This window comes from Scleropages formosus, chromosome 10, assembly GCF_900964775.1.
Source record: "Scleropages formosus chromosome 10, fSclFor1.1, whole genome shotgun sequence".
NCBI lineage: Eukaryota > Metazoa > Chordata > Actinopteri > Osteoglossiformes > Osteoglossidae > Scleropages > Scleropages formosus.
In genome coordinates, this window is record NC_041815.1 from 30,182,988 (window position 1) to 30,207,444 (window position 24,457).

General features: G+C 51.1%; 1 protein-coding gene across 5 annotated transcripts; it reads left to right on the plus strand.

Moving 5' to 3' along the window:
- The first annotated feature begins 5,641 nt into the window (after nt 1-5,641).
- On the plus strand, nt 5,642-22,853 carry LOC108932122 (neprilysin-like). Of its 5 annotated transcripts, none has more exons than XR_001965972.2 (24): nt 5,642-6,082; nt 8,825-9,004; nt 9,555-9,590; nt 9,835-9,996; nt 12,560-12,640; nt 12,882-12,977; nt 13,069-13,187; nt 13,303-13,368; nt 14,244-14,378; nt 14,548-14,649; nt 15,041-15,177; nt 15,292-15,385; nt 15,522-15,650; nt 16,643-16,741; nt 16,921-16,998; nt 18,100-18,203; nt 18,300-18,358; nt 18,677-18,796; nt 19,756-19,889; nt 20,272-20,337; nt 21,051-21,146; nt 21,243-21,319; nt 21,407-21,599; nt 22,686-22,853. XR_001965972.2 is itself a non-coding variant. In XM_018748335.2 (24 exons), exons 1-23 carry the CDS (start codon nt 6,040-6,042, stop codon nt 21,504-21,506), a joined length of 2,313 nt encoding a protein of 770 aa, XP_018603851.2. In that variant the 5' UTR covers nt 5,642-6,039; the 3' UTR covers nt 21,507-21,515; nt 22,686-22,853. The 5 variants fall into 5 exon arrangements, 4 of the variants coding, with proteins under 4 accessions (XP_018603851.2, XP_018603850.2, XP_018603852.2 ...); XM_018748335.2 differs by having other exon boundaries at nt 21,407-21,515; XM_018748334.2 differs by having other exon boundaries at nt 21,407-22,853.
- Nucleotides 22,854-24,457: the final 1,604 nt, after the last annotated feature.

The window sequence follows — 24,457 nt, forward strand, 5'->3', positions numbered from 1 at the left end:
ACAAAGCCGCTGTGTGTCTGAACAAAGGGCGGTCACACCCGAGGCGAATCCCTTGCTGCGGGTTCGAGCGCAGCAGTCGACCGCAGCGCAAGGGCCACATCTGGCCCCAGGGTCACTGAGACTATGTGCACGGTGATGAAGGACAGCGCAGCTATTCAGCTTTATGTCATTAGCGAAGATATTAATAATCAGCAATAATTTTTGTCCTATTCGATGTTTTTTTCATTTTTCTTCTCTCTCGTGTGCAGTTTCTCTTCATGCTCAGAGTCCACGACTTTGTGTCAGGACACATCGACCTCGTCCTCCTTGGTCTCCAGACCCAACAGCACCTCACAGCTTTGGCTCAGCAATGAAGGTGGAGCTGCACGTCGCTCTTGTACTCTGCTCCCATGCCTTCTGCTTCCGTATCTGCCGCTTTGCATGCGCTTGTGGCTGTGGGCTGGGGAGACCCACGCTCAAACTGTGCACGATGAAGGCTGAGGAACCAAAGGATGAACTGCTCGCGCTCCTTTAAAAGTCCCAGCTGGAGCGGAAAGCTGGAGGCGGAGAACGGGTCTGACGAGGGCCAAAGGAGGAAATTGCAAATAAAAAGGGAGCCCAGGGCGACGGGCTGTGGACGAGTGGAGGTCAGAGGAGAGAGGGAATCTGAAGGACGTGTAGAGGAGCACAGAGACTCTAATTAATTACCCACTGAGCAACTTGGTTCCTGGTTAACCATTTATGCTCATCCTGTCCGAGCCTCTCCTTGGGGCCCAAAGAGCAGCTCGGGACTCCTGAGCTTGCACCTTGACGGTGTGTGACTGATGCTGACCTGGCACAGATACTGCTGGCTAATTAGGGCCTTCTTGACTTTGCTTTGGCTCTAATCATTCAGCTGTGACACTAAGCAACCTTGTCACACTGGACTGAGTTACTGTGTAATAAAATCCATAATAAACATTCTTATGCTGAGACGATAGATGGGCCGCAATACAAACGTGTGTACCGTGGAGTTCTCGTCCGTTCTTTTGCGCTCTCTCCGGAAGAGCTGGTGCTCGTGGACCCCCATGAGTGGCGGCTTTTCTCTGGAATTATGGTGGTGAGGCAAAACTTGTTGATAAAATAACTCATAACACTGAAACTTTGGCCGGTAACTATGAGGAGTCACCTTGTGGGCTCACCAGCCACAAGGGTGAAGTATAGTAGTATAGTGGTTGGCCAGAAAGTCCACTGGGTACCAATCAGAGACAGGACAGATCTAGCAATCTTGGACCAACTCGATGGGACATGTAATGTCACCACACAGAAAGGAATGGATGTGAGGCTTGGGCAAAAGGGCGAGAAGTACAAACTAGGTACAGCAGGTTTTATCACATCACCACACACAGAACTGGCTCCTGAAGCGGTGTTCTTCATTGGGGGTGGCTTTCTCCCCTTGTAGAAGGTCCTGGGTGGGTGTGGGGTTACTCAAACGGCTCAGCACTGCTGCAAGTCACACCGGGGAAAGCTCTGATGGTTGTGTATTCTCATGCACCACACAGTTATGCAGATACCTTCCTACACGTGTTGGATGTCATGCTAGAGAGGAAACCACCTACTGACTCTAGTCCTGTTGGGAGATTTCAGCGCACACATGAGTATGGCATGTAGTCAGGAAGAACAGCCTGCCTTCTCTGACCCAAGCAGTCAGTTGTTAGTGGTGGTGTTTCAACACATGGAAGCTCAGAGCTGCTCTGTATTTAGCACCAACGTGTATCAAGTCAAAAGTCAATGAAGAATTTTTAGCTGTGTTTAGCTGTCTGACTTGAGGCTACTGGAAGGACCTGTAGTTGGAAGGTGGTCAATGCCTGTCATGGCTGTAGTGCAAAAACCCACTTTTGGACACAAGAGGTAAAAGAAGCCTTCAGGATAAAGAAAGAGACCTACCTATTGTTAACATGGCAAACTTGAGATTAGGGTGAGAGGAAGTGAGAGGCTGAAGATACCACAGTGGCTGTTGTTGCACAAACAAAAGCAAAAATGTTTAATGAGGCTGAAGAAGTCATGGAAAGTGGACGTCATGGAACGTCTCATAGACACCTGAAAATGTTCTGGCAAACTATGGTAATGCAGGATGGGAAGTGGAAGAAGCCCTTTGAGGAACTCTGGAATCAAGTAGGGACACCTCTATCTACAAGGCAAGGGTAGAGGGGATTCATCCAGAAATGTGGAAAACATGGCATGTTGTTGGGGTTTGTTGGCTTACGATATTGCATGAGAGGCTGGGACGGTACCACTGGACTAACAAACAGGGATGGTGGTTCCTGCTTCAAAAAGGGGGCCAGAGGATATATTCCAACTATGTCACGATTTGGCTTTTCATGGATGGTGGTGGGATTTTGCAAATGCAGCCTTTGTGGACCTGTAGAAGACCTACAGTCGTGTTCTTTGGAATATTCTGTGGGAGGAGCTGCAGGAGTACGGGGTGTTGGGGCTGCTTTTGCGTGCCATTCGTTCCCATATCTGTAGAGGGAGGGTTGGATCTGTATTCTTGGTGCTAAATCAAACCTGTCCAGGGTAGCTGTTGGACACTGCCAAGGGTGTGTCTTCTCTTCTCGCCCATTTCTCGCATTCATGAGCAAGATATCAACGTGCAGTCAGAGTGTGCAGGGTACCCGGTATACCAGAGTTCCAGTACTGCTGTCTACAAGCAATGTGGTCGGTCCAGACCAAGGCTTAACCTTCACATCTGAAGTGAAAGGTCACACCAGGGCTAAAGTAGGTTGTTCTCTTCAGTTACCGGGTGCTGCTGCTCCAGATAGAGGATGTTCATTTCCTTGGGGTCCACATCACAAGTAATGGCCAGAGAAACCACAAGATTGACAAACAGTGTGGTGCAACTAATTCAAAACAGCTGGCAATTTATCACTTGGTCTACATCCCCATCGTCACAAGCTTTGTGTGGTGACCATTAAGGCAGGATCAGAGGTACAAAGGGCCGAAATGCAGTTTCACTCCAGGGTGTTTGGACTCACACCATGTGACAAGGTGTGGAGCAGACTTGCTGCTCCTTCAGATGGATGAATGGATGGATGAATCTCCTTCAGTTAAGGAGATTCGGGCATCTAATTTGACCCCCGGTTGCCTCCCCCAGGATGTGGATGATGCACGCCCCACTGGGTATGGGTACGCTAGAGAGACTGCAGTTCCAGGCTGGCCTGGGAATGTGTGGGAATCCATTCACATTTAAGCCTTTAGGAGACATTTCTCTCAAAAGTGAGCAAAATGCAGAGTGATCAAAAGTGCATTTCACAACAGACAAAGGGTTTAGATACAAACACATGATTATCAAAAGACAGCTTGTTTTCTTGAAGCCACCATTTCTCCAACATACGTGTTCAAGGAACTACCTATGAGAAGTGACCTATGGAGTAAAATATACAGATGATAGTATCAGATGGTAAAGGATGAACAAAGGTGTCAGGATGTTGGTAGAAAAATGCTCAGAAAAAGGAGTGTCATGAGGCTGTTATTGAACGCTGGAAGGGATGCAGCAATTCTGAGGGACTTTCATCAAGAGTGAGAACCAGAGTGTTTTTGATTTGTAGTTGCCACTATGATCCTCAGTAGGATAAGGGGCAATGAAATTAGATGGATGGATGGATGGATGGATGGACTTTTCAGCTTTAGTGCAGTTTTTTAAAATAATTACTCAAATGTCATTTTGTGCTAACTTTTGTACTGTTACTTCAATGAACACCATTCTTTACCATCTTCTTGTGAAACAGAGAAATTTTCTCTTGGAAAAGGGAGAAGGGCTTTTTCCTCCTCCTTTGCAGCTTCTCATGGAATGGATACCACACCACATGGTATGTGAGAATCCCAGACACAAGATGCAGTAGTTCTGGTGTGGAACCCTGTGTCCATAGCTAGGAGGCCATTGCAAAGCAGGTGGCCTTCATGACCTCTGGAGGTCTGACCTCATGACCTCATGACCTCATAACCATCTGTCTCATGAAGCCTTGAAGGGATGTTATGAAGATAAAATAAGAACTCGGTGTATGATCTAAGGCTTTGTCTTCCTGCTTTGACTGTATGCCTCTGCCAAGCACTGACAAGTCATTTGTCATTTGAACCACCCTGACTGTTTTGGTGGAAGGGGCAGGGAAAATAATATTCTTACTCATACATTTCTGCAAACACACTAAGTGCTTGAAGCAGAAAATGCAGCAGCAGCCAGGACTAACCGTAACTGGGTGAGACCTGAGAAATTTCCCGATGAGGCGCTCCCAGTTCGAGGAGGGGAAACCATGAGGGTGCATCAAGAGCAAAGCAGCCAAGGGGGGGTAAACATGGAGCAAGACAGGCCGTGTGAGTGCTCAGGAGGAAACACACTGAGAGGGGAGCAGGCTAATGCTCCAAGGGCTCACTGTGGATCGTCGACAGGAGGCTGCACAGGTGGACAGGTGAGAGTGAGCTGTAGAGAAGCAGTAAAGTACTCAAAACCAGACTTTAACCACAGGAGGATCCCATTAGGAGTGATGTTGTGGACGGCGTGGGTGCCGTGCTGGATGGGGAGGAACACACACGTTTGGAGATGTGCAGCACTCCCGCTTACACACCTGCTCGTAGCAGACGCTGCTCACACACTCTTAGAGCCAGTCCACATAACTGAGGTACCCATGTTTCCCTCTGACCACAGCTAGGAAACATCCTCTAAAACCATCCATTATATATACTATATATATATGTATATGTGTATGTAATGTATATATTATATATATACATTACATATATCTGACACTTTTCTCCAAAGCAGCTTACAACATTAAGATCCAGCTGGGTAACTTTACTGGAGTAATTTTGGGTAAGTTCATTGCTCATGGGTACTATAGCTAGAGATGGGATTCAAACCTGCAACCCTTGGATCCAAAGACATTTACTCCAACCACTACTCGAGCAGCTACCCCAACTAATACGTGAACAAGCAGCCTTCTGGGTACAGGCTACTGTCACTATCTACTACCTGCTGCTGCTACAGCTTGAGCCCATAATTGTTCTCTGTTTATTGTTGCTGAAACAAATGAGTTTGTTGATATCGACTGCATGACCCAGGCATGACGTTGTGTCAAGGGACCTACAAAATAACCATATTTCTCCCTCTCACATTCACTGTGCACTCGTCAGGGTTGTGACGGTCTGGAGCCTATCTCCGAATCACTGGGCGCAAGGTGGGGGGTATACACACCACACCCTCACACACACACACTATGGACAATTCATAAACTGCATGGCAGCGGGAGGAAAACAGAATTATTTTTAATATTTCAGATTGCATTGTGTGTACCATCACAGAAAGATCTGAGAGTGGCACAGTGATGTGTATGATGGTGTGTCGCCTGAAGAGTGATCTCCCTCTGGCGCAGGTCAGGAGATGATATGGAAGTGAGGAACGTTTCAGTGCGATCTCTTTTGGTAAATAGCTCAAGACCACCTCCACACTCAAGAAGAGCTACTTTCTGAAGATCACATCCACAGTGTAGACCATCTCCACACTGAAGAATGAATGCTTTCCGAAGACCTCCTCCACACTCGAGAGCACCTACTTTCTAAAGAGCACCTCCACACTGCACACCACCTCCACGGTGGACAGAGCTCCAGTTCCACATTAGTGGGACTTTCAGGAGGATTCACACAAACCCCAGTAACTCCAGCCTGGGCTTCCAGCTCACAGTCGCCTTCTCGCTCTTTCCCTCTTCAGTCACCGGAGTGGCGGCAGTCCGATTTAAATGCGACAGATGGGTGATTTCGAAGTGATTTCAGGGTGATTTCAGGGTGATTTCCGCGGGGGGCGCCGGCGGATCTGCGGCTGGAAGGACTCGGTGCCGGAGCGCAGCGGAGCGGCGCGGCGCGGCGCACAGGAGGAGACGGAGCCGCTCGTTCGCGGGAAGGAGGCGGATCAAAGGCTCGGCGGATGACTGATGACTGACTGCCTACTGCTGACTGAGGACCGATGACTGACTCCCTCACGGCTCTGCGAAGCTTCGCCTGCACGGGTTCGGGCTGCGCGCGCCGCCCGTGATGCCCGTTTACATCATCGACCGAAAAGTGCCCGACGCACCAGGTGAGCGCCGAGATTTATTTATTTATTTATTTATTTATTTATTTATTTATTATTATCGCCGCTTATCGGCGCTCCTCCATCTCTCATTCTTTATCTACCTTTACATTTACATTTTACATTTATTCATTTAGTCTGTTTTATCTCTCCCGAAAACATAGCGCACTCACTCAGTTCGCACCTTCCCAATGGCTTCGAACCTGCGGCATTCAGTGACTGTTACTTACGATCGTTTGTTATTGGTCTGCAGAAAAGTAACTTCTTTGCTGTTTACATTTGTGTAATGCGACAGAGCTTTTCCAAATGAAATTACATATGAAATACTTCTATAGTGGGGGGAAAAAGCGGTACAGCGACTGACGGACAAAACAATTAAGCGCGCAAAATTCAGCACAGTCAGCGTGACAGCTCATTCTTCTTCTTCTTCTTCTTCTTCTTCTTATTATTATTATTATTATTATTATTATTAGTCACGTCATAACGATACCGAATGCGCGTGCAGTTGAAACGCCAACAATTCTGTCCGTTCCCTTAACAAACAAAGTGTTTATTTACCATGTTATTTATTACGTTCCTGTATCATGGAGCGCAAAGGGCGCAGAGCTGTCCCTCCAACGGCTCCAACATGTGTTTGGATCCTGTAGACACGCGGTCCATGGTGGAGGGACCACGGTACTGTACTGCGTTTACTTCAGGACGGGGCACAGACTCTGCACCGAGCTGTTGTGGTAAAATGTGGTGTTTGACCTCAGTGCCATGTGTCCCTGCGGGTCTAACGGGTCCCTGCACAATATTTAAGAACTAACTAACTAGTATCACGGTCCGTGAAATTATTAACTTTTATTTACCCGGCTTCTCCTCTGTTAGGTCATCAGCTTTGCAGTCATTTACCACTTTATTTTGCTGTACCAGCCATTGACTCCATCAGTTCAGGGTGAGTAGTACAGCAGAAGTGGCATCAAACCCATGACCTTCAGGCTGCTGGCACACAGATGTAGAGCCTACACTGTCCCCACTGCCCCTCAGAAAAGTGTCCAGCGAAGAAACCGGAAACATGAGTTAAAATAAATCAAATTAAGTGCTGGTGAGGAGATGCTGCAGACGGAGGGTTCGAGGCCCGTCGGCTGCTGAGAGCTCACCTTCCTGCCAGTGCGTCAAGTGTCACCCAATGTGAGACAGTTGGCCACCGAGCCGGACGGCCCGGCGGATGCGGTCGTGCCGCAAAGCCCCACGGCACCCCTCCGGATGGTGTGAAAAGCAAACGGCCACCTGCGGCACCACGGTAATCGGCTGTGAAAAGCGTGGCCCTGCTGAGAGACCTCCGATGACACGAGACTCCAGAGTGTCACTTTGGTTTAACATGCCGGAGCGGGTCGCTCACGTGACCTCTCACACTCTCTCCATCTCCGTTTCACCCTGAACGACACTGATAACCGTCGGAGCCATTTCGGGCCACCAGGAGGGGCAGCGGTTTGGGAGACGGATCGGGGATCAGGGTCACTTTAAAGAGCCTTGTTGCTGAATCGGTGACAGTCCTTTTGGAAAACATCCACATGTGCAAAAAAGGTCCAGTGTAAAATTGCTAACATATGACCGGTGCTTTCAGCATGACACCAATGGCACAGGAAAGGGGGGATGTGATTAAACAGTTAAGAAACACACACGCAGAGTGACGTCCTTTTCCCAGAAAAAGGCCTCTTGCAGGAGCTCCCACTGGCTCACTTTGGGGAATGAACTTGCCCTGGATGCTCCAGGCCCCAAAACACACACACACACACACACACACACACACACACACACACGGTGTGCAGTTCCGCTCCTCCCATGGCAGTCGAAGCAGCTGGGAAGTGCAGGATGTTTTACTGGTTTACCGCAAGATGCCCCGAGGGGAGTAAAGCCGAATGGAGGGCAGGCAAATGAACTGGACAGTCCATCATCTTTGTTTCTGCTCCAGAGGTACTGTACCCACATGGACAGCGGCCGGATTGCACTGCACACACTGCTCAGTATGTTAGGTGATTTTTTAATATATTTCATACTGCTGCCCTAATGAAGGTGAAGCACATTATTCATTTGCCTTCCTGCTGTGGGGTGAATTGTCAGTATCAATTATTAATGTATTATTAATGTTAAATAAACAGTGTGGTGGCTCCTCACAACCGCGTTTACATACAAAGTGAGCTGGATGCTCATACACACACGCACACACGCACACACGCACACACGCACACACACGCAGCCTGCATGTTGACATTTGTTGCTGAACCGAAGCAGGAGGTACCATTTAGCGCTGAGCAGCACGACGTCCACCGGCCCCCGGCGTCACACGATATGAAACAGAAGCCGTGTCTCGGAGGGGGACGAAGAGCAGCCCACAGGTTCTCCTCATCTTCTGGATTTCCTGTGGAACTCCAGAGGCTGCAGGTCTCGCTACTCTCTGCATTCCACCCTAAGCGTCACGCCAGTGGGGGCGTGGCCATTCCGTCGCGTGCACAGACGCAGGTGGCTGCGTTCCATCTGTGTCACGAAGGATCAAGGGTTAACTGCCGGCTGAGAGGAGCTTTTGCCGCTCCAGAATTGCTGCTCATTCCTGGGTTGTGGTGTCTCAGGTCGGACACGCAAACTGCAGCGAGGGCCGCACCGGCCGGCACATCCTCCTGTAGATGGACTCTCCTTTCTAAGTGCCTACAGAGGACACACTTCTGCCCCTCGTCTCACATCCTCCTTCCTGCCCTGTTGCCCCAGGTGAGTATTTGCAGGCGACGGCCGCGCTCGAGGAACAGCTGGTCATGACGGACAACCTCACGCCGAAGGCTGCCAAAAAGGTGCGATGGACATCGCTGGAGATAAGCCTCATCACGATAGTGTCCCTCCTCTTCATCGCCCTGGTGGCTCTCACCGTGCTGTTCGTCACCCATCGCCAAGGTGAGCGCTGCCGCCGTCAGTCCTCTGGGGTCACATGTTTCTCACGTGTTCCTCACGCAGCTACTGATAGCCCAGTTTGCAGGGTGTCTGTGGCACCGACCGAGACCTCGATCTTCAACCGGGAACCACGCGTCCTTGAGTCTTCCTAGTGGGGTGTGGGGTGCTGAGATGAGGGAGGGGGCTGGAACACGTCAGGGCAGGCAGGTGGGAAATGGGCTCAGAGAGACAGTACAGGCATATGGAACCATCTGCTCATCTGCACTTGATAAATGTTTAAACGTCTTTCGTACGCAGCTCTCTTGGGGGGAGGGGCTCTGTGGTAAAACCACATCTGTGGTGCTTTGGCACTGGTTCTTCACCTGTGTGTTGAGGCATGAACAGCGATGGTGTACAAGGTGCCCTCAGCCCTCCACCACAGCTGCTCTGGCTTCACCTGTCAGCAGGTTGTGGGTTCGATGGGCTCAGTGGTGCTCGTTGACACCGCCGACACAACACACACCTCTGTGTCCTTCCGCAAACACTGACCTCCGCTGTTGCGCTCTGTCCGCAGATGGCGTGTGCACGACGGCCGACTGCACCCGCTCAGGTAAGCGCAGTTCGCATGCGATGCTGTCATCCCGTACTTGTTCTTGCTCATAATCCTGTCTATGACATCATTATTACTGGACAGCAGCCTTCCTCCTGCATGGTTGCGCTGCACGGTGGGGGGGTGCACTGAGGGAGCGGGGTTTTTCTCGTGCCTCTTCATGGGCACATCTGCTAGAGCGCCGGTACCAGGCACTCGGCCCGATGCCGCTGCTCGCCGCTGCTCACCGCGGCTCCCGTTGCAGCATCGCGCCTCCTGGAAAACATGGACCCCACTGTGGACCCCTGTGAGAACTTCTACCAGTACGCTTGTGGGGGGTGGCTCAAGAGGAACATCATCCCGGAGACGAGTGCACGTCACAGCACCTTCGACATCCTGCGAGACGAATTGGAGGTCGTCCTCAAAGGTACGTCCAAGGTCTCCCCTACGGTGTCTCTGCTCAACATGCAGGACCAGTGGGAAGTGTGAGCTCACTTGGGTGTGGTGACCAGGACAGGTGTGTGACAGCAAGGAGACACACAGGTGTCCCATGTTTCTGGGAACTGCTGCAGGAGAGCTGGGGGGGGAGCGGTGCCGCGAGAACTGGGTTCCTGTAGGTGGACTCACACTTTACCAGAGTAGTATCTGTTGAGCGAGAGCCCCTCAGTGGCACTTTTGATGGCTGTTACTCTCCGCCGGGGAGTGAGCGTGGGGGCAAAGGCTGAGTGCGCGGTTGCTGCGGGGGGGTGGGGGGCAGCCTGTCGAGCTGGACTGCAGAGAGTGACCGTGGTGCGAGGGCCCCAGAGCAGAGGCTCATTAGGCTCCGCACTGACAGCTGATTTACGGGGAACACGGGTCGGGTTACAGCTGCCGCTGCCTTGTGGGGGGGTTGAAGGTGGGTGGTTGGGAAGATGAGGGACGCGAACCCTTGCCGCGCTTCACGGAGAACAGCACGGTGCAGGTGAGAGAGAAATGGGCCGTGGTGCCGCAGGCAGGAAGGGGCTCGTGGAGGGATTCGCTCTTAGTGCATGGATGTCGCCGATGCAGCGATGAACGATGAATGGGGGCTCAGGAGCCCCCACAGGGACGAAGGCGCCGATCGCTGGACTGCGACTCGTAGGCTTTCCAAGGGCCAACAAGGCGCAGGCTGACTGACTGACTGCTGCTGCTGCTGTCGCATAAGGAGCTCTCGGCACTCTCAGGTTACCGCGGGAAGCAACTCGTGCGGCTCTAATAATAGCGCCAGAACGCGAGCCGATAAACAGGCCTTTCACCGGCGCTCTTGAGACGCATCTGAGCTGCTGCCCTTTTCCGCCAGGAACGCCGAGACGTTCGAGCGGAATGCAGCCCAGCGCTGTCCCCAGTGTCGCGTTCGGGAACCTCGTTCTCAGAAACAGCGGCACATTTCTGCGCCTCGGAGTCGCAGCTCCAGAACTGAGCAACTGGATCTGAGGGACGAGTCCTTCCCACGAAAGGGCGTCATTCCCTTTGATGGCCCTCAGGGGCCACTAACAGGCCTGGAACTTCTCTTAGGAATTTCTTCAAGTGGTGCGCGGCCTGACCGCCCAATACGGCGAGACGGAGCGACACCACACACGCAGACACAGACATGCAGACACACACACACACACACACACACTTGCTGAATTCAGCCGCGTTGGGAAAAGGGTCCGAAGCAGTGCCGCTGGGTGCCCCCCTGCCACACACACTGCACTGGATCCAGTGTGTGTCAGGTGTCGGCACAGAAAAAGGTCATTAAATAAATTGAGTGTGAGATTTTAATGTGAGTCTTTTGAGCACAAAGTGCCTGTAAGACCGCGGCCAGCGGTGCAGCAGTGGTTGTGCAGGTGAAAGGAGGCGAACAGAGCAGACACAACGAGTTCTCGTTGCCCTTGGTTACGCAGTTCGGACCCTTACGACTGACGCCTGGAGCTTGTGGGCAGGTTTCATTGCAGACGTCTGTCCTGGCAAGAGCAGCCGCTCTGTCACCGGTCCTGTTCTTTGACCGCATCTTGAGCAAGGGACCTCTTGAGTGCTCACAAGGGGGGGGTAGTCTTCCACCTGTAATTGTGATGACTGCAGTGATATTTAACTTTAACTGCTGGTCTACGGTTGTGGTGGAGTCACTCATGATTGGTGTGTGACCGCACCGTGCTGATTGGTCATTGGCTTGTAAGTGCACTGCGGTCATATGAACCTCGTGGAAAACATGGGCTTTACAGAGGATTTGTGTCATTTCATTCTCTAGGATGATAAAACGTGTCCAAAAAGACTCGACTGTATTACGAGTCAAGTCCAGCAGCTCAGAGCGAACGGTGTAAAAATTCGCGGTGAGAAGGAGAGCAGACAGAGAGGGGGTGAGGTCCTGTACCGCGGTGTGTCAGGACGGTCCACTAGAGTGCCTACGAACGGCGAAACGGAGCGCAAAGTGGGACAAGTGCAGTGGTGGAAGGGGTTAGAATGCGAGGCGGGCTGGGGGCGGAGCCTTACAGCCGAAAACGTAACACTGGCCCATAGAGACGGAAGGAGGAGATCAAGCTGGGAGACTGAGGGTGAAGAGGGACGGCGGGCCGAATATCCTGGTTTCTCTTCTTAGGTGCAGGTAGTGAAAGCTCTGCTCTCGGTCGCTCGTCTCCCTCTTCCCTCATCTGCATCTTGGAGTCCCCGGGCGGAGCATCGACGTCCCCCGGCTGGACGCGGGTGGGTTGACAAAGTGACGTGGCGACAGGCGACATGAGGGATAAGAGCCTGTTTGGGCTCTTCTTACGATCACCTGTGCGGTAACTGGGAGGTGTAACAGTTCTGTCACTGGGTGTTCTGGCTCTTCATGGCATGAGATGGCAGGAGCATGTTCAGCACGCTCACACACACGCACACACACACACACACACACACACACACTCGTCTCTCGATAGGAGGATTATTGATGAGACAGGTGAGGCTCCTGTACCCAGGGTGCTCAGCGGCTCTCCTCTCTCATGTGTTTACAGGTGTGCTGGAAGGACCTGCGGGGGGGGGCAGCGACGCGCTGACGAAGGCCCGGACACTCTTCAAGTCCTGCACCGACGAAAGTAGACACCGCACTCACTTTTACTGCAGTACTTCTCCCACATGCACCTGTGTCGCCGGGAAATATTACTAATTAATTAATTAATTAACATTGAATTAATAATATGCTCCAAATGAACATGCTGCAGGGCCCAGGTGCTGCACCGTGGTTACTGCAGTAAAGTAAAGAACAAAGGGAGAAAAGTAAGGGAGACGGCGTGCGCGTCAACAGCGTGAGCCTCGTGTCTCTGCTCTCCCTGCCAGGCAACGTCGAGAGCAGGGGGGGCAGGCCGCTGCTCGGCATGCTGGGAGACATCTTGGAGTGGCCCGTCGCCACGGACTCGTGGGACGACAGCTACGGTGAGACGAGTGCGGCGTCGCTGTCTCTCTGTCTGTTGCCTTGGCGACCGGCACGCACCGTTGAGGGTGCCCGTCTGTGTCACGCCCCCAGGTGCGAACTGGACGCTGGAGAGCGCCATCGCCAGGCTCAACGAGAAGTACAGAATGCAAGTTCTCATTAACTTCTTCGTCGGAACCGACGACAGGGACTCCAACGCCTACATCATCCACGTAGGTGTGCCGAGGGTTCGACTCCATCAGCCTTTGTCTGCAGCGCCCCGTCCCTCGACGAAGCAGTTCCTTAACCGTTTTCCCACTCAAATGTTTGCTTTTGCTGCCTTGCCAGTTTGACCAGCCGTCGCTCGGCCTCTCTTCCCGGGACTACTACGTGTGCACAGGCCAGTATGAACAGGTGAGCGTCCTGCCCGCCGTCTGTCCGCACCTTGTCACAACACACCTGTGGACACGCTGGCAAAGGGACGCTATGAGGCCTGCGCCACTGGTGCCTTAACCACAGACTGGGCGTTAATTGTGTGGAGTCTGCTTGGTCTGCTCCTGTTCATGAGGGTCCCCGCGGGTGCTCTGGTTTCCTCCCACACTCCAAAGATGTGTGTTTCAGGTGGGTTTGGGACTGGAAGTTGCCTGAACTGTGTGTGAGTGTGTGTTTGTGTCTTAAACTGCAAACAGACAGAGAGCAATGCTTCGAAACGCAGCACAGCTTCGCAGTAACGACGTGGGCACACGAGATGTCGTCTTGCGGTGAAAGCGTCCTTGCCAGAGGGCAGCCGTCCTTTCAATTTATCTCGCTATCATTCATTTCCCCCTTCCTCTCCGCTGTAATACGTTCCAGAAAGAAAGCGCGGAAATGCTAATGAGAAGGTCCGCGCAGGTCAGATGGAGCGATGCTCTCCGACCACAATCCCCAGCTGGACCCTCTTTCAAGAGGACGTCCTTCATTTGTTTCCACTTTACTGTCTTCTGGTCGACATCAACTTTTATTTCCTCTTGAGCGTCGGCCAGCTGCTCCTCCGTCTCATTAGCATTTTGACCATCCGGACGCTGGGGAAAGTAGCGCGAAGACGCCACTCCCAGGATGCACTGGGGCACAATTACCGCTTCACCGCAGCCGTCAGGGTCCTGCCTTCGCGTTGAAAGACGCCTCATGTTTCCGCGCACGGATTCCCTTCTGTTTTCTTCGATTTGCTCATGGAAGGGAGGATGGGAGGTTCTGGAAGGAGTCGCGAACCACGAGTCTCATCGCCGTCTCCATCTGGGCTTCTCCTCCAGGCCTGCAGAGCGTACATGCAGTTCATGGTGAACGTGGTGACGCTGATCCGCAGCGACCGCCAGCTGAGCGTCAACAAGACCCTCATCAAGAAGGAGCTCGACACCGTCTTCTGGCTGGAGACGGACATTGCCAACGTGAGGCCTCCGCGTGCACACGCGCGCACACACACACACTTGGTAGCGGTCTCTAGTGTCTTCCTCTGGAGCACAGACAGAAGACTAACACTCACACCAATTGGCAACAATTTCCAGCGCTGAACAATCCTCCTGATCTCCATTTTCCCTTCTGTCGGCGTCCCTATAGGCGACGGATTCACCGAACGAGCGAAACAATCCTGTTCTCCTCTACAACAAAATGTCGCTGGGTGATCTGAGCTCCAACTTCTCCTTGACCGTCGACTCCAGAGTAAGAGCCCTTACGTGGTCCTGCTCTGTTAACTCTCTTTTCCGACAGGCGACCCGGTCAGTCAGCGGTCGGACCGCACGGGCGTCTGCAGCGCCGCCTCTTACCTGTGTGCTGCTCGTGCAAGGGCACGCGCACACGCTCACACGCACAATTTATTTATTAATTTATTTATATTTACTGTTGCTGCCTGGCTCTTCATACTGGGGCTGTTTCTTTTTACAGACTGACAATTTGTATCCTGACATCATGTCGTCACACATTTCAGCTACGGTCAGAAATGTTGCGCAGAAATAGTTTCCGTTCCCCAAATCGCTGAAACACCTTTGCGTGTTACGGAGTGTCCGCAGAGCCCCTCGATGTTGACGTGTCGGGAAATGTTTGCGTCCGACAGGAGTTCAACTGGACTCAGTTCACCAACTACATTCTGAACACGGTGAACATCACGGTAAGCGACGACGAAGACGTCATCGTGTACGCGCCCAACTACTTAAGCCGGCTCAGCCTGGTCCTCGCAAATTACACGGCGAGGTACGTGTCTCACTGCGCTGCGTGTCTTTGGCGCCACTGCGTGTGCGCGTGTGTGTGTGCGTGTGCAGGGATTAGACGCACAAATCCAGCCCCACCTTTTTGTTTCCCACACAGGGACATACAGAATTATATCGCATGGAGGTTTGTGATGAACCTAGTGGGTGGTCTCAGCAAGGCCTACAGAGACACGAGGAAAGTTTTCCGCAAGGTACGCACACCGCTGTGGGGGGCAGAGGCAAACTGCCGTGTGGCAGGTGTCTCGTACCCTTTCTCACGCCTGCGCTCTGTGACGGCGGCACTGGTGACGGGCCCTTTAAACACTCGGGTGCTGTGTCCCTCTGCAGGCCCTTTACGGAACGACGTCAGAAGAAGCGCTGTGGCGCCAGTGTGCCAACTACGTAAACAACAACATGGAGAATGCGGTGGGTCGTCTGTACGTGGAGGAGGCCTTCAACGGGGAGAGCAAACACATGGTAAGGAGAGCGGTGTCTGAGTGTGTGGTCCCGTCTCTGTGTGTGTGTATGTTTGTGGTGTGTGTGTGTGGGGGGCTCATTCTCTTGACGCTGTTGGGGTAACATCAGAAGGAGAAGGACGGCAAAACGTGAAAAAGCATGAAATGTAATAGGCGACAGGGTGGCGCAGCGGGTAGCGCTGGTGCCTCACAGCTCCTGGCCTGTGGCTTCAGACACGGGTTCACACCTGGCTCTGTCTGTGGGTCTACTCTGGGTGTTCTGGTTTCCTCCCACAGTCTGAACAGGAATCTCAGATGGAACGTGAATAGTGAGTGAATGAGCGTGTGTTACCGCCCTGCGATGGACAGGCGTCCCGTCCAGGGGCGATTTCAGCGATGGATTTGGTCCATTGTGACCCTGCATTGGACAAATTTGGCAGTTTGTAAATATGGAAAGAGAAAATGCAATAATATCCCCAAAGCTCTTTCCTTTTTTGACTTCTTAAAGTGTTTTTTTGAAAAATTAAAACAAGTAAAAATGTATTTCTGCTATCGGTGTTCCAGGGTTTTTGACATTTGTCGGGGGGTTGGAAAGCGTCCCTCTCCAAATTCCACTTTCTTTTGGTAAAAATCCGACCCATTGAGTGAAACAGCTGCAACGGTTGAATGTAATACTAAAATGTGGAGGGAAGAATTGGAAAGACACAAATGACAGTCGGTTCGAAACGTATCGGGGTGCGGGCTGAGACGCTGGACTCGCTGTGCGTCTTACGCAGAAGTGAGTTGGACCGTGTCCCGAGTACTAGGAATCGCACACATGATGAACAACGTACAGAACTGCTGATTATGCTCCTGAAGGCAATTTAGACCAGAACCAATGTTTACACAAATAGCCATATCCAGTGACTCAAACAGATGGTTTTATACATCATTACTAATCAAACCCGAAATGAACCTGCGAAGCTGGTACGTATTACAGGAAATAGCGAGAAATAAATCCAACCTGTGTCCCAGATGGATGAGATGATTGCTGAAATCAGGGAGGTCTTTGTGAGGAACCTCGATGACTTGCCCTGGATGGACGAGGAGACCAAGAAGGCAGCGGAGGAGAAGGTGAGATGTTCTTGCGACAGCCTCACGTAGTGACGGGGGGCACAGCCCAGCCCATCGGCGTGCGCCTTCCAGAACACGTCCGCCGTTTCAAGGTACAGCTTTCGACGTGATTGAGGTCACTAAGTGCACTCACTGAAACGTCCTTTCTCTTTCCTTTGAACGGACCCTCCCGACACCAGGCCAGGGCCATCCGGGAGCGAATCGGCTACTCAAGGAACATCCTGAGTGACGAATACCTGAACGAAGAGTACAGAGATGTGAGTTCTGCCCGCAGTAGGAATAAGCAGAACGGACAATTAAGAGCACCGCATGACCAGCAGTGTGTGGCCTCGTCGCTCAATATGTACAGCACTTAGAGCACTTTTTCGAAAAACATACATATTGTAAAGTTCTGCAGCATGTTTATCACGGGAGGAGTCTAGGAGGAAGCTCGAAAAGCTTGAGGTCCAGAACCCCCACACAGTACCCTAGTAAAAGTGCTCTTACTTTCAAAAAGAAATTTATCCCGTAGAAGTACGCCATCCCAAATTTACTTGAGTAAAAATGAAAAAGTTCTGCATGTTACAATTAGCTGAGGCTTTTCTCCAAAGCGACTTAGAATGTTAATCTACACACAATTACTTACACTTTTATGCAGCCGAGTAATTTTTTACTAGAGCAATTTAGAGTACGTAATTTGCTCAAGGATACTAGAGCCGCAGGTGGAAATTCAGCCTGCGACCTTTGGATCCAAAGGAAGTAGCTCTAATCAACGCTACGGTAGCAGCCGTCCTGTTATAGTAAATATAATATATTAATAAATGTAATAATGTTATGAGAAAGAAATATAATTGCTATAATAACTACATTTAAATGAATTCTTTGCTCGAGGTTTGACTAACAGAGAAAACTGGGAGATCGTGGATAACCTGAGGTAGTCGTGAGATTTCCACCTTCTCCATGTTGTAGTTTTATGCCTTGCTCATGGTAAGATGATGGCAGGACGCCACTCCTGGGTGGATTCACCACTATTACAAACTTTCTCTACGACTTTGGTTCTGACTGTGGTCAGCTGAGATTCTGAGCTTGAGAAATGGCTGTGCAACCCTGTCCCAGGGTACCGCCATGTCCCAGTTGTTCTCCAGAGTAGGTACTTTTGAAGACGGCTCTATGGCAGGGCGTGGGATACAGCCGAAGGAAAGTTCCAGAGCTCCGGCTCTGCTCAGGTGAAGTGTTACAGGTCGAAGGCATCAAGCAGATGACTGCAGGCGAAGCGTAGGAGGGAAGACCTCTTGCAGCCACTATTACTTTACTTATCCCATCATATTATTCGGAGTTTGTGGGAGCAAATTCCACTTCATCTTTCTCTGTTATTTCAGTTGAACTACAGTGCAGAGGAATATTTTGAGAACATTCTGAAAAACTTAGAGTTTATTCAGAAGAAACGACTGAAGAAGCTCAGAGCCAAAGTGAACAAAGAAGAGTAAGTTGCTGAAAACCATATCATTTCAAAAAGTAACTCAAGCTTTACTCTGCCCAGAGTGTTCTTCACTTCACACTGTTTGTGTTTTCCATGAAGGTGGATCACAGGTGCAGCCATCGTCAATGCCTTCTACTCTTCCAGCAGGAACCAGATCGGTAAAGTAGCACCACTCTACTGTACAGGTGTTGTCGTATGAAATGCAAATGAACACACCGACACAGGCATGTACAGAGGTCTTTCTTCACCACGAAAGGGAGACTCCAATGGCTTGGTGAAGCTGCATGAGAAGAACTCTTGTCCAGGTATAAGAGATGCTGCTGTAGCTTCTCAATGTGGCACAACAGGCTCCTCAAAGGATATTTAGTGTGGGAACATGTGGCGTGTCGATGTGTGTGCATGTCTGGATGACACAAGTGTATTTGTGAGCTATTTGGTGCGAACAGGCGAAATCTCTACGGTCCTCTTGCCAACAGTGTTCCCCGCTGGAATCCTTCAACCTCCGTTCTTTGGCAAAGGTCAAGCTATGTCTTTGAACTACGGCGGGATCGGTATGGTCATCGGCCACGAAATCACACACGGTTTCGACGACAACGGTGAGCGAGTCCAGCGAGTGCCTGTGCCTCCAGGCGTCTCAAACAGATCAGCGTTACAGGAGACGTTCGAGACGAAGCGCTAGGGAAATGTTCCCCTTGTACTGGATTTCAGTGGCACGGTAAACAGGGCCCAGCACTCGATCGGGGCCCGGCACTGCCAGAGGCCTGCTAGACCTGTAAAAACAAACATGTCTCCATTCCAGTACAAAACCCACAAACAACGATAGGTATGCAGAACCTCCTGTGCTTTCAGGGAGCTGTAGGAGCCTCTAGCCGCCCTTGTCCTGGCAGCGCTGAGGCAGCTGAGCGATACTTGATCTCAAGACGTGCTGTGACCTGCTTTGCAAAATTAGGAGTAAATATGCCGCGGGGCACGTGTTGAAAACCCGACCAAATGCAAGGAGAAGAGGAGGCGCTGAGCAGAAATCTGAGGGCTGGTGTTTCGTTGCCGACGGGGCACAAACCACATGACGTCAGCCTTAAGAAGGAACACTCGAAAGCTATGATAATTGTATACTGTATGTCCGTGACGTGTCTTGTAGCGTAGACGTCTCCCACAGGCCGAGAGAGAAAAGTCGAGATACTTTTGGCAGAGAAAATACTAGTCGCATTTGAGCCGATAGCGGCTGGGCGCCCAAACGGGAATGTGAACCACGTTCATTCACATCACTTCCACGGTGTTTACAGCTCACAGAGTGGTTTCCCTGATTCTCAGCTTATGGACTGAGTCAGCAGTCAATAGGAGTTTGAGGAGTTCATAAAATCATTGAGATAAAAAGTCTTAAAGAGTTTCCGTTACCTACAGCTGTATACGAGACTTTTCCAGAACCCAACCAGGGAAGAATTCTAGGGAAATGTGTATCACTGAACATTTATTGACTGTGACTTGAGGCCCAAAAGAGACCTTGGCCCTACAGCCACAGGCTGAGTTTTGGGCATTGTGGTTCTTTTCCAAATAGGCAGAAACTTCGACAAGGATGGAGACTTGAAGGACTGGTGGACTCCAGGATCATCTCGGCGTTTCCAGGAGCTTGCCAAATGCATGGTTCAGCAGTATGGCAACTTCTCGTGGGACCTGGCCAACGGCCAAAACGTAAGAGCGCCACTGCCCTTCTGTCGCGTTCCTCTCTGTACGTACGAGGTGTGTGAGCACAGCTCTCGGACCAAATGACAGCAAACCACAGTAAACCCAGAGAGACTGATGCACCGGGACTCAGCAGGCCCATGTAAGGTGTCCCCTCCGAGAAAATGAGCCCCTGAAAGCCTGCAAATCTAACCTCGTCGAACTCATCAAGGCATCATTTCGCCTCTTTCGCTCTGAGAGCGCCAAATAGCGTATTCTTGCCTGGCGGCTCTACTGGCAACGCCACAGTCAGCACTACCTCTGGAACAGGCTGTGATTTAGAGACACAAAGAAGAGCCCGAATGACAGTTTTTTTTTCTCCATGTTCTCTCTGCCCTGCCTGCGTGCCCAGCTGAGTGGGAATAATACCCTGGGAGAGAACATTGCCGACAATGGTGGGATCCGACAGTCATATCAGGTACCGCTGGAGCATCTCACTCTGCGGTGTCGCAGAACAGTGCCGTTCAGAGGACACATCTGCTTTCCCCTGTACATCAGAGAGGATATCAGTACATAGTAAGGTGGAATGTGGCCAGTAGCAAAGTTTCCCAGCCAAGTTCCCGATGGCTCATTTACAGACTGTTACAGACGGGCTGTTTTCAGTGCTCATCCCGATTGCTGAAACATGGGATGTTTCATTCCCACTGTGGATGCAGAACGCTCAGGGAGCCTGCTTTAGAAGGTCTCTCCACCTCGTGGAGAAATTTGCAGTGCCTGTTCCACTCGGAGCACAACTTGGCGCCGGTGCCCGAGTCTGAATGTCGAGCAGATTTGTTTACTCATTTCTGCTTGGTTTTTGTCAGCTTGTTTGAGGAAATCAGACTTGCCGTACAGGCAATCATCAAGACCATCCAAGAGACGGTCCAAATCAGTCGCGATAGAACCAGTTCGCCGTGCGGTGCGCTTTTCTCATGACCGCAAAGGAATTTGTCAGGAAGATTTCGGTTGAGCAGCTATAGAGAGGTGCTCCCATAGCTCCCATCCAAGCCTGACTAGAGCACCGCTCTCGATGTGCTAAGGCTCTTAAGCAGGCCGCCATGTCCGAGGCTGGTGCCAGAATAGTAAAGGTGAAGTTTAGAAAGGTCTGATGGGTCCACGTGGAGCCAAAATGGTCATTTCCCAATGTTCCAGGCTTACCTGAACTATATGAACAAGCATGGACCCGAGAAACCTCTGCCGGGCATCGACCTCAACCACAAGCAGCTATTCTTTCTCAACTTCGCCCAGGTAAGATTGCGTGAGTCCCGATGGAACAATACCATCAAAGCTCTCACGATTCTGCCCAGACAAGCTGGAGGTACATTGCTTTTATACCTTGCGCAGGTGTGGTGTGGAACTCACAGGCCAGAGCATGCGGTCAACTCCATCAAGACAGACGCCCACAGTCCAGGGAAGTTCAGGTCGGCGTTCTTGCCATTTTTGTCGCAGCATCAAGCGCGGTACCGATCACCAGCCATTCTGAAGTGTAAGTCTGATGTCCTCCACAGGGTTCTGGGATCACTGCAAAATTTCCCAGAGTTTGCCAGAGTCTTTAAGTGCCAGAGGACCTCCTTCATGGTACCTGAGAAGACATGCCACGTGTGGTGATGAACACACGTGAGGGGCAACGTTTCTCATCTGTCTACTGACTGTCGGGCCGTGACAGCAGGGAAGGCGCTGGTCCAGTGTCCCCCTGTGCAGGTTACAGCAGGGCTCCGTCTCGCTGACCTTCTGCAGGAGTGCTGTCTACCAACAGGGGGCGATATTTCAGACAGTTTTCCGACATTTAATTGAACAAATTTTATGATATTTCTGCGCACACACCTGTGCAAAAGCAGATCCTAGTGTATTAAAAGGCTTTTGCATTTAGCTAAAGGGGTTTTCTCAAAAATACATCATACATCATATTTATCTTACAAGCATAAATGATTGATCAGTTCACAGAGACAAAAAAAAACAAACACCAGGTTGCGCAAGGATTTGCACGGGGTCCCTCAGGAGTCCTTACTGTGCGCACACATCTCTAGGTCTCTCAATTCTATATTTGTTTTATTCTTCCCATTCAAATCATTGGAATGTGTAATTATATCTTCAGCCTTCCTCTGTATTTATGAAACAAAATTTATTTTACTGAGCATAAATGACTTTTGGTAATTAGTATCCCATACACACAATCTATTTTGCAGACATATGTAACCGTACTGTACACGTGGTTCCGTCTGGAGTCACACACCCACTGACACACTCCTCTCACAGTGGTCTGCTGTCAATGGGCCCTACATCACTACTCGAAGGTCTTGCATCTCACTTCACTGCTTAGCTGTCGCTCTGTGTGTGTGTGCGCGCGAGTGTGTGCGTGTGTGTGTGGTGGGGGGTACCTCTGTATCTGCGCAATTTCACACGTGTATGTATGTGTGCTTCTTTTTTTCTAAGAATAAACTGGAAAGCCTTATGACCTGCATTCCCGAAATGGGTTCGAGACATTTTCCCACTCAATGTATATGTTTCATATGTATCGTTTTATGCATATTTACCCACTTAATCCCATTTATCTGCCCACATACCTGAGAGTAAAAGTCCTCCCCAAAGAAGTGTGTTTCCCTGACAGGTCTCTGCGACAGCGCGGTGTGTATTTTCCTCCACGCTTTTTTCTATGGGAAAAAAAGGTTCTGGACATGAAAGCTGGATCAGCATTGTGACGCCGAGGCCAAATCTCTCTGCTGTTGTCTTTTGTGCCAGTGGTTTATTATCATTGTTTTATTAATTTTTTACTCTACCTTACTGCAGTTTTGTACCTGATCCTCCCTGGCATCTCCTCATCGCTGCTGCCTTTTTCCCTTCGGTTGCCCCTCCCTGAAATCTTCTGGTAGAGCGACAGACAAATATATACCTCAGAAGTCTGATTTGCATATTTTGTAATAAGCATCTTACAAAAATTGTTTAATAAATTCTAAACATCACTGGACTCGAGGTCTGAGTTTCTGCCACCCTGTCCAAGAGAAAACGAGTGTGTTTGCGCAGCGACGCGAACGCTGTGCGGCACGGTGGAGATGGAAGACGCCGTGTCCCCGCACCTGGCCGCCCTCTGGAATGGCGTGTCTCACGCAGCGCTGGCGACATGCAGGGTTGCAGCTGTGCTTCACGGAATTTCCTGCAACCCTTTTGCCTCTCCAGCCCCCTTCGCAGAGCTCGCAGTCCCCGCCATATTTATGGGCGCCTTTGGGGTGTGTTAAATATACCCGATGCTGCCTCTCATCTGATTAAAAGCACATTTGTTGGCACTTAAGTGACACCTGAAACCCGAGCCGTGCGCTCGCCGTGCCGGCCAACACTCGGGCGTCCTGAAATGCAGCCAGAGCGTCGGCCGCATTCGGCCCTGGAGGCCCTTCCATTCCGCGAGCCAACGCCTGCTGCCCCGCGCTGCCGGGCTGTGTCCACCAGACCTCGTTCCAGGGGCCACGAGCGCATCCAGCGTTCCCGCAGAGCGGGGCCCCTCTTCGGTGATCTTACAGCGCTGTGGAGCCCTTTTCTTCGTGTTTCTCCATTCTGCATGAAGGCGGGTCAGAAAAGGACGGGCTTCGCTGGAAAACACCTTTCGCGGCCTGTCACCTGCAAGGGAGAGATACCGCGCAGGCGGTGCCGTCTCCGCCGCCCACCCGTGGACACAGCGAAGGCCCGAGAGCTTTCGCGCTGACAGGAGCGCAGCGCGTTCGCAGGCAGTAGCTTTCACTTCAGCCGTCAACGAGAAGTGAAGCGTCGCAGGCCGAACCCATGAGATCAGAGCCAAGTTTCAAAGAATCATCACACGCTCGGAGGGCAACGTTTCTGCTTCTTGGAGTCGGAAAGCGGCTTTCCGTGAGCTGTTTCAAACCGTTTTAAAAAGAAGCCGGTGAAGCGAGGGAACGAAAGAGGGCAGAAGCCAAGCGCTGATACTGAATACTGGTGCTGAAGAGAGACACCAGGAGCAGGACTACGGTGCGAGAAAGTGAAAATATCTCTGTGAACAAAGGACATGCTGTTTGCTGAGGATAAACTTATTACTGTGTGTTAGTGTTTGTGTAGCTCGAGCCAAAGAAACACATGGAAAAGGCAACAGGCCACAGGAAAACTGTGACACTTCCAGTAGGGTTCCAGGCGATCTGGGGAAACAGTCGCTTTCACCACGCGTGTCTGCAGCACTTTGTCCTCCTTCCCATCGCTGTGGAGACACAAGGCGCCTGAAGTCCACGTGCCAGCAGCGTGTGGGCCCACTGGCGTCTCATGGCAAGCGTTCAACAAATGGGCTGCATTCCCTGGACCGGGTTCGACAACCTACACCATTTCATACCAACCTTCCTCCGAAGAAACTCGGCAGAAGTTCCTCGGCCGCAAATGCAAATACAACACACCACAAAGAGTCGGGGGAACTTAAACAATGGAGAATAGTTAAACTTCTGCCACATTTTCCTTGTTGATAGCGGACAGAATACTGCAGCGAAGCTTCCGAAGGCCTTGCTTCCTGGACTGGTGAATGATGAGGACACCTAGTGGCAATGTGAAGCACGTGCACTCTGAGCTGT